At 31.8% G+C, this 18,111-nt stretch overlaps 2 protein-coding genes across 6 annotated transcripts; one reads left to right on the forward strand and one right to left on the reverse strand.

The window, feature by feature from the left end:
• Nucleotides 1-1,815: 1,815 nt before the first annotated feature.
• On the reverse strand, nt 1,816-18,075 carry LOC148629755 (leucine-rich repeat-containing protein 42-like). 5 transcript variants are annotated; one of them, XM_088556679.1, is made up of 7 exons: nt 18,043-18,075; nt 15,444-15,478; nt 8,062-8,487; nt 7,567-7,685; nt 6,935-7,023; nt 5,864-6,041; nt 1,816-3,394 (listed from the first exon to the last, which is right to left on the reverse strand). In XM_088556679.1, the coding sequence occupies exons 3-7, from the start codon at nt 8,469-8,471 to the stop codon at nt 3,222-3,224; spliced, it is 969 nt and encodes a 322-aa protein (XP_088412805.1). In that variant the 5' UTR covers nt 8,472-8,487; nt 15,444-15,478; nt 18,043-18,075; the 3' UTR covers nt 1,816-3,221. The 5 variants fall into 5 exon arrangements, with proteins under 5 accessions (XP_088412805.1, XP_088412834.1, XP_088412815.1 ...); XM_088556708.1 differs by lacking the exon at nt 18,043-18,075 and having other exon boundaries at nt 15,444-15,648; XM_088556689.1 differs by lacking the exons at nt 15,444-15,478; nt 18,043-18,075 and adding an exon at nt 10,963-11,003.
• LOC148629756 (intraflagellar transport protein 25 homolog) lies at nt 11,222-15,851 on the forward strand. Its single transcript, XM_088556719.1, has 4 exons — nt 11,222-11,392; nt 13,853-13,959; nt 14,217-14,285; nt 15,644-15,851. The coding sequence occupies exons 1-4, from the start codon at nt 11,301-11,303 to the stop codon at nt 15,790-15,792; spliced, it is 417 nt and encodes a 138-aa protein (XP_088412845.1). The 5' UTR covers nt 11,222-11,300; the 3' UTR covers nt 15,793-15,851.
• Nucleotides 18,076-18,111: the final 36 nt, after the last annotated feature.

Here is an 18,111-nt window from a genome sequence, read left to right on the forward strand (position 1 = left end):
GTTTGTCTTAAATTATTGCCAAACCTTATTGATCAATTATTTTCCTTGTCAAAGATTAATGACTAAAATTCAATGGATTTCTATACCACCTTAAATCAGAAGTTTACTCTTCAGTAAAAGAGTCAGTATATTTTTTATGAAAGTGAACGGAAGCAGAGTTTATGGTTTGCTATGACATTATAAATATTTCATGAGTCGTAGATAAAAATGTAACTAAATCAGATTTCAATGAAATTTTTATTAAAAGCAAATCCATACACAAAGTTTTAGTAGAGTCAAGTCACTCATAAGTCATAAGTCTCCTATCGGCTTAGGCACAGATCATTTTCATATCGAGGGGGGCCTGAGATTTAAAAAAAAAGCTTTTTTTTTTTTTTTCAGCAGAAGCCCGAGTTCATTTTTTTTATGTGAAAGTCCATATTTTTCTGTTCAAATATGGCAGAGAAAAAAAACGTTTTGCAAATTTTTGGAATAACTTTTTTCCTTAAAAAAAATCCCAGCTCCCCTTACTAATAGAGTGGTTAGTGCCTTACTGCCTTTAGCCAAAGGAGACTAATGGGGTCACCTTCTGTCTGTTGCAATGTCTCGTATATGTTCATGGACTTTCATTTGACAAGAATTTGGGGTTACATAATTGTATCGTGCTGTAGTCATCTTCCTCCAAAGACATGTACTGACTTCTGTGTAAGTAAAATGTGGACCTCTTTGAAACTGTACCATTATGTTCACTGCCACAAAGAAAATATGGAATTGATATTTAGGTGTTGTGACTGTATTAAGGAATTAGTTGCCAGAAAAAAGCATTTCCTGAAGTTCAGATTATTGAGTAAAAGTGTGTGGACATAAATGGATCTTAAGGGGGAAGGGGGGCAAAGGATTCACTCCCCCTATTTATTCAAAAAGTTCTTCTGAATGGATAGAAAAAATTAGTAATCACTGAAGCATTCTGTCCCATTCAGTTTTGCGGGCAAATCAAGTTAAACAGCAAAAAAACATCACGTCTCCATTACAAACGCGGTACATATTCTTGATGGCATCATAATGGCTAGATTCTTGAGCTATTTAAATGAAATAGACAATGTGTGTATGATCACTCTTGTCACATTCCTACATTTCAAAGGGCTAATTTTACCACACAAACATACAGGAATTGATTTTGTGTAATTTTTATAACATATGTGTGATTAATGAGAAAGAAGTACAGAGGTCTTTATTTCTTATCACTATCAATTTTGCTTCTATAATAAATTTTTATATGACTGCAAATATAATGGTATGGTATTGTTGACGTCCAAATCTCCTCTTCTTGTGATCTGCTGAAATCATTTTTTTTAAATACAGGTATGCAGTAGATTTATGTGGATATGACCCAGTAATTCATTAAGAGCAATATGTTGCATTGTATTAAACAGGTACTTATAATGACTTATTCTTGTTCAATTCCTGGAAATTTTCTGAAGTGTGGTTTGTATTTAAATTAAAATAACTATTTTAAATTAATATAAATAAGAGACTTCTCCAGAGGGTCTACATTTTTGTGGACTTTTTTTTTGTGTTGCACAATTACAAGGTGACATTGTCTAATTAAAATAAAGTTGACCTCAAACTAATTTTAACATAAGTTTGGGGTAGAATAAGATGACATAAATGGCCAACTCATGGTAAAACAATGATTAAATGAAATCTCTGAGAATTACTTTGTAATCAATCTCTCTTAGACAGAATTATCATACCTCTACTATATGACATTGTTGTAACTATGAACCTGGACAGTCTTTCTGATTTTGGTGGTAAAATCTAATGAAATAAAACAGATTTAAACAATAAAGTTTTATTTTATAAATTATCATAACAAAGTAATGTAATTTAAGTAATATAAAGAAGAGAAACACCATAACAATGATCAATCAGATATTACATTCATTCTGTGGGATTGACATTTAGGTTTTGATATTATGCAATGCATATTTTTTTAACAAATATATGTAAAATTGTGGATCAGTGCTTGAACTGGACGCTGGAAGGAAGTGGTAAAAAGTCATTTTAAAAAGACCATTTTAGTGTGCTGCATCAATATTGAAAGGGCAACACCATGACATTAATAAAGGATCAGGTATGAAAAGGGCCATACTTTGCCCCCTATTTTTCAAGAAAAAAAATAAGTTTAAGTAAATGACAAAAATGCAATATGCACTGTTAAATGGATGATTAAATTGTTCAAATATGGTTTAAAATATTCACAATTATATAAATTTCAATTTTATGGAACCCCATAATCTGCCAAAAACAACAAAGTTGGAAAAACACCAATTTTCAATGATACTTTTGTTATTCTCAAAGGTCAACATCAACTTGACCCAGTGATTTCTAAACTGATTTGAACCCCTATTAAAGTGGCATTTAGAAATTGTAATAATTTTGGGTCAAGTTGGCAGAGGCACTCAAAAATTGCAAAAATGTTCCAACAAATGACTTATTTCGGCAAATTTGATAAAAATTTTCATATTTTGGACATCATATTTTCAATCATTGAAAGATGATATGCTTATAAATGTGGTTGACTATGCTATACCATTTATTTAACATTCTAAATACAGTTCTACATATCAAATTCCTAATTTCCAGTGATGGAGGGAACTAAATATGGGCCATATCATAACGAGTCCTTTTGTGTAAATTATGATTATGCAGTTGCTGTACTAATACTCAAGGTTTTGAATGTTAGCTGAATTGCTTAAATAGGCACCTATAGATTTAGCATGAGAAAAAAAAAACAAAAAAACATCACATTGTCCCCACTTGCAATGCTGATATATGAAAAAAAAACATCATATTGTCCTTGCTTCAATGCAGATATAAGAAAAAAACATTGCATTGTCCCACTTGCAATGCAGATATAAGGAGGGAAAAAAAACACCATATTGTCCCTGCTTGCAATGCAGATGCAGATATAAGAAAAAAAAACATCACATTGTGCCTACTTGCAATGCAGATGTTAGAGTCATACATGTATTTACTTATTTTTCTTCACAGGTAGACAATTAGTATAGTGTCAGAATTTCTGTCTTATCACTGTTGTCACAATGATCAGTGTTCTGTTTGGATTGTCCTTTATCTGAGAAATACATCCTTACTTCCTGTATAGACTTAAATTGTTTCTTCCTTGAAGTTAGCTTGATTTTATGATTTATACCCATAGCCTCCTGACTTGACACAGAAGCTTACACGTCCATTTCTAGATTGAGTAGTTTATTTTGTCCACTTCCTGTGCTTTGTATGGAAGAAAATGCAGAATTTATTCGGATTAACAGAAGTCTATACCCTGGAACAATTTTAACTTTCTCCAAATTATCTGTTTTGAAAGGTTCTGATATCTTGTTTCTCTTCCTGGAATCTGAATGATAAAGAATAGAGTAATTTTACTTTACCTAACATTACCATATTACATTTAGAACATGTTGACAATATTACTGTTGCACTAAATTATAATATGTGACTCTAAAGTTTCCAGCTGTTCATTTGTCCTGATTTCAAGATCAAAAAGAAAATTATGCATGCTTATAAGATATGCTCCATCATCTTTTTTTTTTCCTGTTTTCAAGACACGGCTAAACATATTTATTTCTATTGAACTAGGTATCTATCCTTATAATTGATTTTGGATGGCTTTTTTAGCTTACATTTTGCTCACTTCCTTTTTACATTTTTAATCCTTCAAGTATCTCATACTTTACAAACTTATACAAATACAAAATATGCATAATACAAAACAATTTCAACGATTCCTGAAGGCTAAAAACCACTAATTCCACTTCCCATAAGCTTCTATGCTAATTTCACAATATTCAATGGCTTCTCTGGACTTTACCTTAACTTTAACCTGCAGATGACTATATATCAGCATGATTCTACATATGTCAGCTCACAATCCTCAGAATGGCATGTGGGGTTAGCAGACTTGCAGTGCAGTACTGGTCACCGGAAGTGAAGGGTCTATAAATAGCATGGGAAATCCCAGTGTTTTCACAAGATAGGGGTATATTTAAAAATCATTATGGAGATTAGGCTTCACATCACAAGAAGCAAAATGCACCTATAAAATGTACAGAAATGTTTTTCCTTTCAGAAACTGTTTAATTTTTTTAAATAAGATGAGAACTTTTTTCACAGCACTATGAGGAACAGGGGTAATTTCTGCGTAGGACTATTTTTGCGTACGTTCCAAATGCTCATTGGTTGAATTGGTGGTCTGTAACCTAAAGAGTCACTTTTTGTCTTAGAAAAAATAAACAACTATACAGGTATCTTCCTACACACATACTGAATGCATTTGCAAAGTTTCAGTAAAATGTGACAAGCACTTTTTTAAATATTTGATTTTTAAATATAGGGTAACCAAGTTGTGCGAGCAAAAAAGTGACAATATTCTACCATACTGAAATGCATTAAATATTTGCAAAGAACTTTTTCTGACTTTTCAAATAAAAAATATCAATCACAACTTGTTTTTTAACAATATTAATGAAGAAATAGTTTTAAAAGTAATCATTTTCTGAGAAATTGGTCTATTTTTAAAAATTTATTTCTGACATGCCTCCCCCTTTTTCTTGATCACATGTCAAAAATTCTAAATCTTTAAATTTTCACAAAAGGTGATATATTTGGCTTTAAATTTGTAAATACAGTGTTTTCACATTAAAACATGACCAGTAAAGGGCACCTAAAGCAAAAAAAGTGCTCAATAATGGATTTTCCATGTTGCCATAGGGGAATGCTTATATGGCCTTAACCGCAGTAATGAAAGTGAGTTTTTCCTCATTTCTAACCTAATTTTTGCTCAAATCTACACAAAACTTGATTTCAAGTGCTTATTACTACCATATTTAGGTAAATATAGCCCTCAAAGTTTGATATTTGATATTTTTACTAAATTTTCTACACTTTTTACAAGATAGGACATAAAAATCAGCCAAAAAGACCAATTTTCCATAATTTGGACCTATAACTTAAAAAAATGCATATTTTGAAGGATTTTTGTAGTATATTCCTCTCATGGCAAAGTTAACAAGATCTTCATGTAGTTTAAAGCTATTTCAAGAAACTTTTCATTTTGCCATGGCTTCATCTTAAGGCTAAAAACCACTAATTCCACTTCCCATAAGCTTCTATGCTAATTTCACAATATTCAATGGCTTCTCTGGACTTTACCTTAACTTTAACCTGCAGATGACTATATATCAGCATGATTCTACATATGTCAGCTCACAATCCTCAGAATGGCATGTGGGGTTAGCAGACTTGCAGTGCAGTACTGGTCACCGGAAGTGAAGGGTCTATAAATAGCATGGGAAATCCCAGTGTTTTCACAAGATAGGGGTATATTTAAAAATCATTATGGAGATTAGGCTTCACATCACAAGAAGCAAAATGCACCTATAAAATGTACAGAAATGTTTTTCCTTTCAGAAACTGTTTAATTTTTTTAAATAAGATGAGAACTTTTTTCACAGCACTATGAGGAACAGGGGTAATTTCTGCGTAGGACTATTTTTGCGTACGTTCCAAATGCTCATTGGTTGAATTGGTGGTCTGTAACCTGAAACCAGTTTCCTATCCAGGGGAACCATGATTATCCAACCCCTGTCATATCCCCTTGGGAGCCAAAAATGAGCTAAACATTAATAAAAACTAACAAAATTCAGGACATTTTTGTTAATATATACCCCTACAAACTAGAGTTACCTTGCTATAGACCTGATGCACCTGTATTCCTAATCTTCAGCTGATCCTCATTACAGGGTTTGTGGGTTTTACCTCCTTTGAATAGTTTATAAAAAATCAGAACTACTGTTTAAAACCTTACAAAACTTCTGTGTTTGCGTTAAATCCTTCGTCACTTTCATGGTTGTGATTCTATCAACAGCAGCCCTCATCCATCTCATGACCACATCCTTAGCCCAGCCAGAATTTTCAACTCTTGATAATTCATTCTTCTCTTTACATGGCTTGAATTTCCAGAATTTAAGAAGGTCAGGATTTCCCTAATAAAATAACCAAGTCAAACATTTTTCAAACATTTTTAGTCTAAATAATCTAATGTAGACAGCAAAGAATAACAGAACAATATAAATTTATTTTTAACATAATATTGGGGTACAAATTAAAATTTTAAAACAAGATGTTATTTGAATTATTTCGGATTTAAGCAAGAAAGTAAAAAAATAGTAAATAAAACCTACACCTACTAAGGTGGTTAATCATGCTGTCATGACTAAGGGGGTAAATAAGTTTCAATTGGCTTTTGTATCCAACTAACCTTACCCCTTAGCTATGCTGGCATGAATAACACCCTTATTAAGGGTAGTTAACCATGTAAGTAAAAAAAATACAGTGAGTTGAGTACAGAAGATGAAGAAATCTTTTGATATCATTCATAATTGATAAAAAAAATTATTGATAAATTACCCAAATTTCTGTCAATGAAATTGTCTATTCTAAAATTGACTTATTCCTATTTTTTTTTTCAAAACATTTTATAGCCAAATTTATGTCAATTATCTCCCCTTGAAATGATATGTTGTAGTATTTAATAAACATGTAAATTAAAATAGAATTTTTCATGATGCTGTTTAGTTTATTTGTTGGTATTTCAAAATTCATTTCATTTAATCAGATTTAATTTTTGTACAAGACCTATTCCATTCTGAAGAAAAAATGTGGAATTTCTACAATGACAAACAAAACATCAAAGTTATCTCCTTAATCAAAATTAAAACAGCAAAAACAAATTAGTACATGAATATTTTAACTTTGAACTTCAGATTCAATATACATTGTATATCTTAAAATTAATTCTGAGCTGAATACATTTCAACAAGTATTTATTTGACATAACCACTAATTTCCAGATACCCTAAATGTATAAAGGATTTACCTTTATCTGTGTACCTGTCACATCTATCTCTGTCAATTTTATAAATTGTTTTAGATATCTCTCACTTTTTGCTGTAATATTCCAGTTTTCTGTAAGAGAAATAATAATTTCATAACCCTGATCAATGATAAAATGATTAAATAAAAAGAAACAAATTAATAATTAACAATGATATATTTAAAGCCTAGGTCAGTTTACCACAGTATAAGATAGGAATGTAAAGTTGTATTTGAATAATAACACTTTTATGGCATGTCCAGAAAAAAATACAAATTGGTTATTTTAAAGACTGAAATGCATTTAATGTTGTTTTAATTTCCTTCACATATTTATCCTATAATTTATCTTTTTTTTTGGTTATGAATTGAACTACTAACAATATTCTACGTAATTTAATTACACATACATGTAATAAAATATTGGTCTTCTTGCATGCTGTTTCATCTAACTTACTAGTCAATTTAATTGACTAGTAAAAACATTCCAACAACTAATTCCTGACAGATCTAGTGATCCAAGTCTCTCTCAAATTGTAGAGAGTAAAATCATTCCAAACAGCCCATACCTGTTAGATCTAGCGATCCAAGTCTCTCTCAAATTGTAGAGAGTTAAAACATTCCAACAGCCCATACCTGATAGATCTAGTTTTTGTAAGTTTTTAGGGCCTCTGTGGCAAACTCTGTAAGGTGTTGTAAGCCTCTGTATTCCGATGTCTGACATTTCATTCTTTCTCAGAATCAAATTCTCTAGGCTATTTAATAAAAAAGAAAAATTGAGAAATTGAGAAAAAGTTACCCAGGTGATTGTGAAATGGAAGTATTCAGACTGAATTAGTGAAAAACATTGTACAAATTCCTTTACAATATCTTCAGTTCAATCTTACTTTGCCACTTCATAACATAATGTTATTTGACAATAACATTAGTAAAATACAACATTGAGGAAAAGTATAAATACATATGTATCTGCCACATTGGTAAACTAAACAAAAAATAGCCCTTCCTTAAAATTTCTTTCCCAACCACTAAACACAATGACAAAAATGTTTCCTGGGAATCTTTGATTCAAGAACATAAAAATAATCAAATTTTTTCTAATAATACAATGTACATAAATGAATACATTACCACTCAAGTTGTCCCACATAAGTGAGAAAGTCATGATAATCATCTAATTTACATCCAGTTACATCCAGTTCTTTCAGTGATGAAAAGAGCTGTAAATGACCTTGACAATAGTTTAAGCCAAGATATTGATATGACAGGTTTAATGTAGAGAGAACCAGTTCATCATACACAGTGACAAAAAGTGACAAATTTTGGTAACAGTTACAGCAGCTAATATCAAATTTATCCCACTTTTCTGCTTCATCAAAAATCTGTTCACCAATCAAATCGGGCAAACCAAAGAATGTGTCAACATAGTCCAGGTGATCTGCCACATAAGTTATACACTGTGAAAGTAAACTAATTGGTGAATCAAGTGTGTTTGATTTCTCATATTTCTCAAATCCTTTTCTCCTTCTTTTGTTCTCCATCTTTTATCAATATGGCCTGAAATAAACGATAAGTAACATGGTTTGAATTAATAATATTATTATAAATTTATAGTAATTTTCAGCTTCATAGCTCCAAAAACATATAAACTTTACATCTGCAAGAATTATGGAGGCTCTAGTTACAAATTCAAAACATAATATTTAGATAAAGATTTGTTCATTTATAGATGGTGAAAACACATACCTGCAATTTTAGAAAAGTCTATTGAAAAAGAAAGTCTACCTTTGTGATGATCAAATTGATCTGTTAAAGTTACATATATTTTCTTCCTTTTTCCAACAAAAGGTTTCTTTGAAAAGAAGTAAATACGAGTAGGTAAAAAAGGAAATAATACTAAGGATTAAGGAATCATGTAAATCTTTACCAAAATGGTTGAACAAAGATCATGTTACAGTGAATTTACATTCACATGTATGTATAAATACATGGTTACTGCCTGTAATCATGGTAACCAGAATATGCCATATAAAAAGGCACTTAATGAAACAAAGCTTAGTAAAATGTGTTGCACTGCCCTGCTTGATTGGACCACAGAAGTCAAATCCTGAATAGTTGGGTCATGCATGGATATCCATTTAAGCTTGATACAGATCTGAATTTTGATAGAATTAAATATTTGACAAAGGATAAGAACTAGATCACAGTAATAGTGACCCCCTTTTGGCCCCTAATATCTGAATGGTTCCAGTCACAACCCAAATAATCAATCTCTGCATCATTTTATAGTATAGCACTATGTGGTACAATTTCAAAGAGCACCATTCACTGTTACTCAAGCTATCATTTGTTCATTATATTATTTGCTTGTTTAAAGCCACTTCTTGGTCCCTCTTTCTTCATCAGTTCAATACACAACCCAAAAATCAATTCCAGTGTTCCTTTTTAGTATGGCACCCAGGCACATAGCTAAGGCCAAATTGAAGTGTAAGCAAAATTACGGCAGGGGGTCTGGGGGTGCAAAGCCCCCCCCCCCAAGCTCCGCAAAGATAGCGTTTTAGAGCATCATTTATGCCTCTCCTGGATGTATTTTATCTCAAATTAAAAAAATTGGCAAAATTAAGTGCAGGCAAAAGCTTTTTTGCCTAACAGCAGCTACGCACCTGGCACCTCCTACATAATTTCAATAAAGATTGTCACATGTACTCATCTTATTGTCTGGAAAGCATGAAAGAGCTTTAATTCCATATCTTAGAAGAAGGAGCTATTCCTTAATGGATGAAACATGGCTATGTAGTATTCATTAATAAGCCTTCATATGTCAAGAGCTGAAAAAAAAAGTGTCAGTCACCCAAATTTGGTCACATTAAGCCATTTTTTGCTAGATGTGGTGCTCACCGGGGATTAGATGGGATCAAAAGTGCATTTATCCCACATCTTGAAACATGTAAATGTCAATGAAGAAAGGGCCACTTGTAAAAAAAAATTATACATTTTCATTATTTTGCTATAAGCTGGAAGTGGTGTAGTGAGGGACCAATAATTGCACCCTATCCAACCAAAAACCACAACTTTTTGTGACCATTGTAAAGTCATAACCTCTTTTTTTCAGCTCTCTAGTCAATACACTGTATTTTTTTTAATGAACTCTTTATTAAATTAACCTCATTTGAAAGTACATTAACTGTGCTAGTTAGAAATACATGTAACGATCAGAACCCCCCAAAAAAAACCAGAAAACAGACCTAAAGGAATTCACTTGTTATAGTCTATTAAGAATAGTACAGTTGCTACTTGGCTGTTTATTAGCAAATTTTCTCAAATTTCGCAGTTGAAAATGAGGCAACTTAGCTTAGAGTGTTTTTAAAAACTACATGATGGATATTGATTAATTATGTACCAAAATAAAAAGATAAAAGATTGGAGAATGTCAACATACATTTTTTATTTCTTTAATGGATTTTTGTCAGCTCACACAAAAGTAACTGCACTTAACTTAGTCAAGGTAATCATGACATTCTCTGAGGAATTTTTTTTTATATGACAATTTTGCCTAATAGGAGCAAGAAAATAAGAATTAGAAATTAGTCTTCTAAGACAGTTTATTCGGACTATAATTTTATAACTGTAATGAGGGAGCATGATCTAACTAGAAAAAATATACTCCGCCACCAAGGATCCAACCCTAGACCCCTTGGTGACACGCCAGCGACAAACTGAATGGGTTAAACAATTAATTCTTTAGCCAATCAATTAAGTGTCTACATAAATCTCATGACCAAATACAATACAGGCCATCCTGTCACAAAACTATCAAATGCAACAAAATAAGCTATTCTGCCATTTTGCAAGAGATCTATAATCATACATCATGTATATTACATAGGATCAATATCGGGCTGATGGAAATTTGTGAACTAATTTCAGTCGGTCGAAGAGCTCTACTGAGGTCATGTTTCTATTTTTATTTTGTATATACTCATGCCGAATAAAACTTACTTACGAGCTATGTAATTTACAGGGTTCACTTACTGAAAGCGAAGTCCAACTAATGTTTCCGCGGGAAATTAAAGATGTTCCGAAAGTAATGCTAAACAAAAAAGTATGCTTTATAATCCTGACCTGAGAAATTGCAATAATAAATTAATTAAAAAGAAAGATGTATATTCAGGAAATGGATAAAACGTGAATAATAATCTTTAAATTTTGAAGAAAATTTGAATTTTTGCATGAAATCTGGATTATTTTTTCACACAATATTATGCGAAGTCGGAAATTGTGCCATTTAATTTCGAACCTAATAACAGCCGAGGCACTTCGAAAAGCTGTACTACATTCCTTGGAGTCAACAATAAACAGACCTTAAAATCATGTTTGATGTCGCTTTAAAATCTGCTGGAGCGCAAGTGGTTCTTGCCACTTCAAGTGATGACAAATTTCCTCCGGAAAATATAATTGACGGGTATTTTTATTTGTTTGAACTGTGATTTAGATGAAAAAAAAATTGAGAATGAGCCATTTCAACTTCAAGTCTACGTCACTAGTACTGCAGCACCATGCAAAAAGAGAGTCCCATTTTCAATTCCTCCATAGAATCTATGCAAAATTACAACAATTGTGTTGCCATTTCACAAGTAAATTTATAGATCTTTACATGTACATCTTATTGAAGAAACATATCTGGAATAAATTAAGTTTTTATTGCTAAGTTGCCTATAATTTAAGAGATTTGCAATTAACTGCATTCCACAATAACATTGGGTGGTAAATGAGATCTTGTACTTAGTTAATTGGTGATGACAACTTGTCTTTAAAATTATCATAAGTAGAAAGTATTGTGATCATTGAAATAAAACCTTCAGTCTGCTTCATTGTATTTCAGATCATTTCATAAAAAGGGGAAAAAGAAGTCAAATATGTAAGGAGAAAGGTCAGGGAATCTTATTCTGCATTGCCTGATAATTTGTTGATAAACTGGCTAATTAACAATTTTCTTATCTCTTTAATTATACATGTAGGTCTCTGTTTGAATAAAAAGAAATATTATTTATTGAGTCACAATTTGCCTATGAAAGAGGGCCCCATAAGTACATATTAAATTAGCGCAAAAAAAAATGAATATTATGTTTTTACAGGTAAAAATGTAATCTAGGTAATTTGTAACTGTAAAAACTTAATATCTGTTGGCCTATAGCTAATACTTTCATATAATATAATACAATAGGAAAGCCTCGTATTAGATATCATAAGTATTCCCTTGAGGTTGTTTAGTGAATCCTTGTTCAAATTTTATCAAAATATTAAGTCATTAAGTGTTTGACCGGTCAAAGTGACAACATGGACATAATTGAATCTGGGACTAACAGAGGCAATAAGTCAATAATTTTTTATAGTCATACGTACAGGCTATCAAATGCGTTAAAAATGGAGACAAATCATATAGATGCACCAAAAATGTATTCCATTCATGGATGCAAAAATGGTAACTATGTACCATTGCTGTATGCGTTGTTGCCCAGTAAGACCCAGGAATGTTATGAAAAGATATTGAATTTCGTATTACAACTTCGTGAGCAACAGACTCTCACTCTAAAGCCACTCTCAGTTCATATTGACTTTGAACTAAGTAAGCATAATGCTATTATGCATGTATTACCTGGATCTAAGATTGAAAGTTGTAGGTTCCATCTGGGTCAAAATTGGTGGAGGAAAATACAAAATCTTTAATTGAGTACTGAATACAAAAGAAATGACTTGTGATATTGGTAAATGGTTGTTGCCGATTTTTGATTTACCATACTTACCTCGAGATCAGATCAAAGATAGTTTCGTGAAAGATAATATAGATGAAGCTCCTTCAGATGAAAGATGCATAAAATTTATGGACTGTGTCTTGAAAACATACATTACCCCTTATTCAAGATATCCACAATCATTTTGGGTATCAGCTCCAACCGCAGACTTTAAAAGGACAAACAATGGACCTGAATCATTCCACGCCCATTTTAATGAGCAATTTTATTTGAAACATCCAAACATGTTTTCATTTATGTAGATGTTATCTAGAAAATTCTATGTAAAACTGAGGTCCTTGGAAACACCGGCTGTTGTTAGGAGTTGGGAGAAGGAAAAAACGGAATACCTTCTTGAAAAAGATAACAAGTTCTCCAGGGGAGAAATCACAAGAAAGGAATATATTCACACTATGGCCTACAAGTGTGGTGCAAGAACAGATTTATAGTGCTTTCTTTCATTGATTAGAGACTATTTAATTGTTTAGCAATTTTATTCCTGAATGCTTCTAGTTTTAGACGGTAATTTATGGTGGCTAGTACTCTTATATTTTTATTCTTAAACATTCTGGTTTCAGAACGGTATCCATGATATTTTAAATGTGTTGTAATAAAGAATTAAAATGTATTTTTTATGCTAGGTCTATTTTACCTGTATTTGTGTAAAAAAATGCACAAATGTAGGATTTATTTTTGGTGCAAATGTAATGTGAATTGGCGTAATAGTAAAGCACCGATGAAAGCAAGTAAATTTTTTACCTCTTTTTTTTTTCTATGGAGTTTAACTTATTGTTATTGTTATTTCATAGTTTTCTTATAAAAATTTTGAACCTAAATAGATATATAAACTTTTGTTTTTCAACTCTCTTTGATGAATTTTTTTATCAAGACAGCTTTACAATATTTTTTCTTTTTTTTGAAAAATGTAATTTTTATAGATTTTGTGGGGAATTTTTAAAGTGAGACTCCTTCTTGGCATGGTGCTGTAGTTCAAATAATTATGCTGTCTTACGAGGCTTATTTTTATTTTGCTTGATCACCTCCCTTCAACATACGTATATTTGTAAAACATTAAACTATAGCACTGATATATTATAAATAATCTATTTTATAAATGTTCTTTTTTAAAGTGATCAAGAGACATTTTGGACGACGACTGGTCTATTTCCACAAGAATTTGTTGTCAAATTTACATCAATGATGAACATATCTAGAGTAGAAATGAATTGCTGCAATGGTATGTAAATTCACAATGTAGGTCTTTGTATTTAGAACAAAACTCAGCAGGTAATTTATGTAAATGCAAGATTGCAGTGCAACAGTTTAACATCAATTCAGGCAAAAAATCACACCAAACTTTCAAACAGCAGCCAAAGAAATATAAAATGATACAACTATTCCTGCATCCATCAAAAATTTGGCAGCATTTGAATTGTATTTGCTCCCTGCTTGAAAGTTATTCTGTCATTCTTTCAAATTTTATTTCCTTAACAGTAAGAAGATTGATTTTGGAAAAAAGTACAGATACTGAGCCTTTGAATTTTGAACCAATAAAAGAACTAGGTAAGTAACTGAATATCCAAACTATGCTATGCTTAAATATGAAGATTTGTCTGAAGTAGAACTATTAAATTCTAATACTTTTTTTTAATATTATTTGGCTTCATTTTGCAATAAGTGTGGAGAATAAGAAAAGAAACGTACAATGAAACAAATAAACTGCTTACTGTAAAAGAACTATTGTTCTTTTACCAGTTTTTGTGGTTCATTTATATAAGTTTGACTTATAAGTGGGTCAAGCTTAGGTTCCAGAAATTTTGGAATGAAAAGGGGGTTCTGACTTGTAGGTTGATCGACTTGCACTTGAGAACATACAGTATATATAATTTTTGGTCGTTCCCTCTGCAGGACTCGAACGTGACTGCTGTGACATCTATGGCAACTCCGCCTGCACAAAGTCCAGTGCCCTAGACCACTCGGCCAGCTAGTTTTATATAAAAATATGGCTTTCGCTGGCCGGATCATTCCTCTTCGGAGGATTAATCTAGGACTGTAACTTAGTATGCGACGTATGGTTGTACAGGACAGCTCATCTAGGTGTTTTTATGTAGGATAGAGGATCAAATTAATGATACACATCACAACAAATCAGTATTATACAAACGTCTCAGAATGTGATGACTGTATTCACTACACTTATACATTGGATCAAATTGATACAGGGAAGATAATGTAAGCATAGGAGGGTCTGAATTTTTGGTTGTTCCCTCTGCAGGACTCAAACTTGTACCACTGTGACATCTTTGGCAACACCGCTTGCACAAAGTCCAGCACCCTAGACCACTCAGCCAGCTAGGTAATATAAAGATATAGCTTTTGCTAGCCGGGTCATTCCTCCTCGTGGGATTAATCTAGGGCTGTAACTTAGTACACAATGTATGGTAGTACAGGGCGGCTCATCTAGGTGTTGTTATGTAGGATAGAGGATCAAATTAACAATACATGTCACAACAAATCAATATTATGTAAGAGTTCAAGTCCTGCAAAGGGAATGGCCAAAACTGCTTTTCACAAATTTGACAGTTCTAACATTGTTGGGAATTTTTCAGACCCTGCTATACTTACATTATCTTCCCTGTATCAATTTTATTTGATGGAGCAGTGTAATGAATAGAGTAGTCACATTCTGTGACATTTGTGTATAAGCCATCTCATTCTTACTTGATTTCCAATTCAATGCTCTTATTTGTGCATATCTGAAAAAAAAAATTAAATACTAGTTCCCAGTACGGTAGTTAGTTATTAGTAGTCTGTCTGTATTGGTAATGAATTACAATTTTTACTGGCCTTAAACTAATCAACCTTTTTTTAGCTTTTCTTTAGTTCTAATGTATTCTTATGACATATGCTTATTATTTCAGAATTGAGTTCTGGTGATGGTCAGCTGCAGTCTGAAGAAATCAATTTAGGGAATGTACAAGCACAACAGCTTCGTGTAGTTATTGACTCTGCCTATGACCATTTTGTCGCAGTTTATAGACTCCATGTAGATGGGACAGCAGCACATTAATCTTATTGTTTTTTATTTATTTTTTTGTAACATTCCGTCCATTAAACATGTATTAGAAATTTGGTGGCAATGTTTTTGTTCCCCTAAGCATACCGTTTATGCAGTGCTATGCAAGGCAAAGCATATTCAGAGCTTCCATAGAAATTATTAGCCATTGTTCAACATGCTAGAACTCTAACAAATAGGCTTCTGGAACAGGGTTATGTTGCTACAAGATTGAAGTCATCACTACAGAAGTTTTATGGTTGTCATCATGAACTCGTGGATCGTTATGGTGTATCTATCTGTGCCATGAAAACTGATTTATTCAACGGGTCATAGTTTCCATTTCCTCGTTTGACTTTTTATGAGCTACTCGGCGGGTGTTTCTAGAAATGCAAAGGACGCTTACCCTACCTGTGCACCTGGTCCATGCTCCCATTTTTTAATGGAGTTGCTCATTTGCATTTGTTACTTTGTATGTATGATTTTAGTTACTTTATGTTCTTTGTTGTGTATGTCTGTTTTCCATGTCTGGTTTTTGTCCCTGGTTTACATTCTTTCGATTACCGCTATAACCTTGGTTCCCTTGACTACTCTTTCAAATATCATCACACTCACTTTCCCACTTATTAGTTTATTTTTCATATTTATTTAAGAAAAGGGGCATTATATATTTAATTGTTCCAGAACTGCACAATGATACAAGATTATATTCCCAGAAAACCTCAGTGATATGTTCTTAGCCAAAATAAGTACATTAATATATGTAACAAAAGTATTGTAAGGACAACTGATTCTGCTTAATAAAAACATTGATTGCTATGTATATCACCTTCACAATGTGCAATGACCATTACAAATACTAAATGGTAAGAAACTTAGTTGGTCCTTCATAAATGTAGAATGTACCTTTAAAAACTATTTAACCTGTTGAATGTAGTATACACCATACTATCTAGAGACCAATTTCTAAGCTCATATATAACAGAGGTCAGAGGTGCTGATCACAGTGGAAGATTTGTAGATTATAGTTTATTTCAAGCTCAATAAATGTGACAATGGCCAAAATATATACACTTTTATCTAAAAAAAATTGATTATTACTAACTATGAAAACTTTGTAATGACCAAAGAAATTTAAATCAATATGAGCTGTTTCAAGAAAATTTCAAATTTGTAGAATGATGGATGATTGATTTATCTAAATTTCAGATTTTACATTCAAATACAAAATACATGTTTTATTTCATCTTTATTCTTAATTAGATATGTATAATTCACTTTTTCTGATGCATTTGGTATAGTTTTGCTCTTTTATGGAAATGCAAGTCAGCTGATCCCAATTCTGTTTCCCAATTGGCCAAATAGTGGAAACTTGGTAGCGTTCAAAAATTGAAATGGCTTGCCATGTGTTATTTTCTTGAATGAAATGTAGAAACTTATAGGTGAAAAAGAGCAAAATTTTACTGCGTCGGTTATCTTTTTTTGAAGATAGTACTTGTTATCAATTATTTACAAAAATAGGGCATTAATGGACATTAAGTGATATTCTTCCACGTAATGGTGAAAAAAGGGGGATGGCAAAATGTTCAAAATTACCTAACTCGAAAACTACTTGGGTATTTGAATGAAAATTTAATTTGTATTTTATGGTACTTAACAACTGTGCAAACATTAATCTGTCTTCAAGTTATCATCGGGAAACTGTTGGTGGATTGACAGACACACAACTTATCAGAGGGTATCGCATACCTTGCCACTTAGTGTCGTTGGGTAAAATAACCAATATAGAAATGTAATTTAATGAAAAATTTTATGATTAAAATCATTTAATTGGAGCTTTAAATATTGCAAAATTAAGTCTACCACACTTTTGTAATAAATAAATGCAATAATTACTTGATATACAGTGATTGGTCATAGATCAGTAAGTTTATTTTTAACTACATGTCTATGGTTTGATTTAATATTGCTTGAAGAATAAAATTACAAAGAAAAATATTGGCAAAGAAATGCGTAATTCCATACCTGCTATCATTAAAAAAATCATGGGTGAAATCATAGATCTGTAATTAAATTATCATTTAATTTTTGGTCTCTGCTGAAATTACACATGATATATTGTAGTCCTCAGCATCATCAAAATGATTTCTGATCTTTTTAATGAAAAAAAAATCTACTTATTTGAATGTTTGGTTTTAAATTGTAGTCAATAATTGAAAGCTTAAATTTTAGAGCAGTCATTGGGAACCCAATACAAATACTGACATTAGACTGGTATGTGCTTCATTATCTTTGTCATATATAAAAAAGGGAGATAATTTTAATTTACTTGAA

This window comes from Perna viridis, chromosome 1 (genome assembly GCF_037379345.1).
Source record: "Perna viridis isolate PV_CMFRI_1.1 ecotype Kerala chromosome 1, ASM3737934v1, whole genome shotgun sequence".
NCBI classification, from domain to species: Eukaryota; Metazoa; Mollusca; class Bivalvia; order Mytilida; family Mytilidae; genus Perna; species Perna viridis.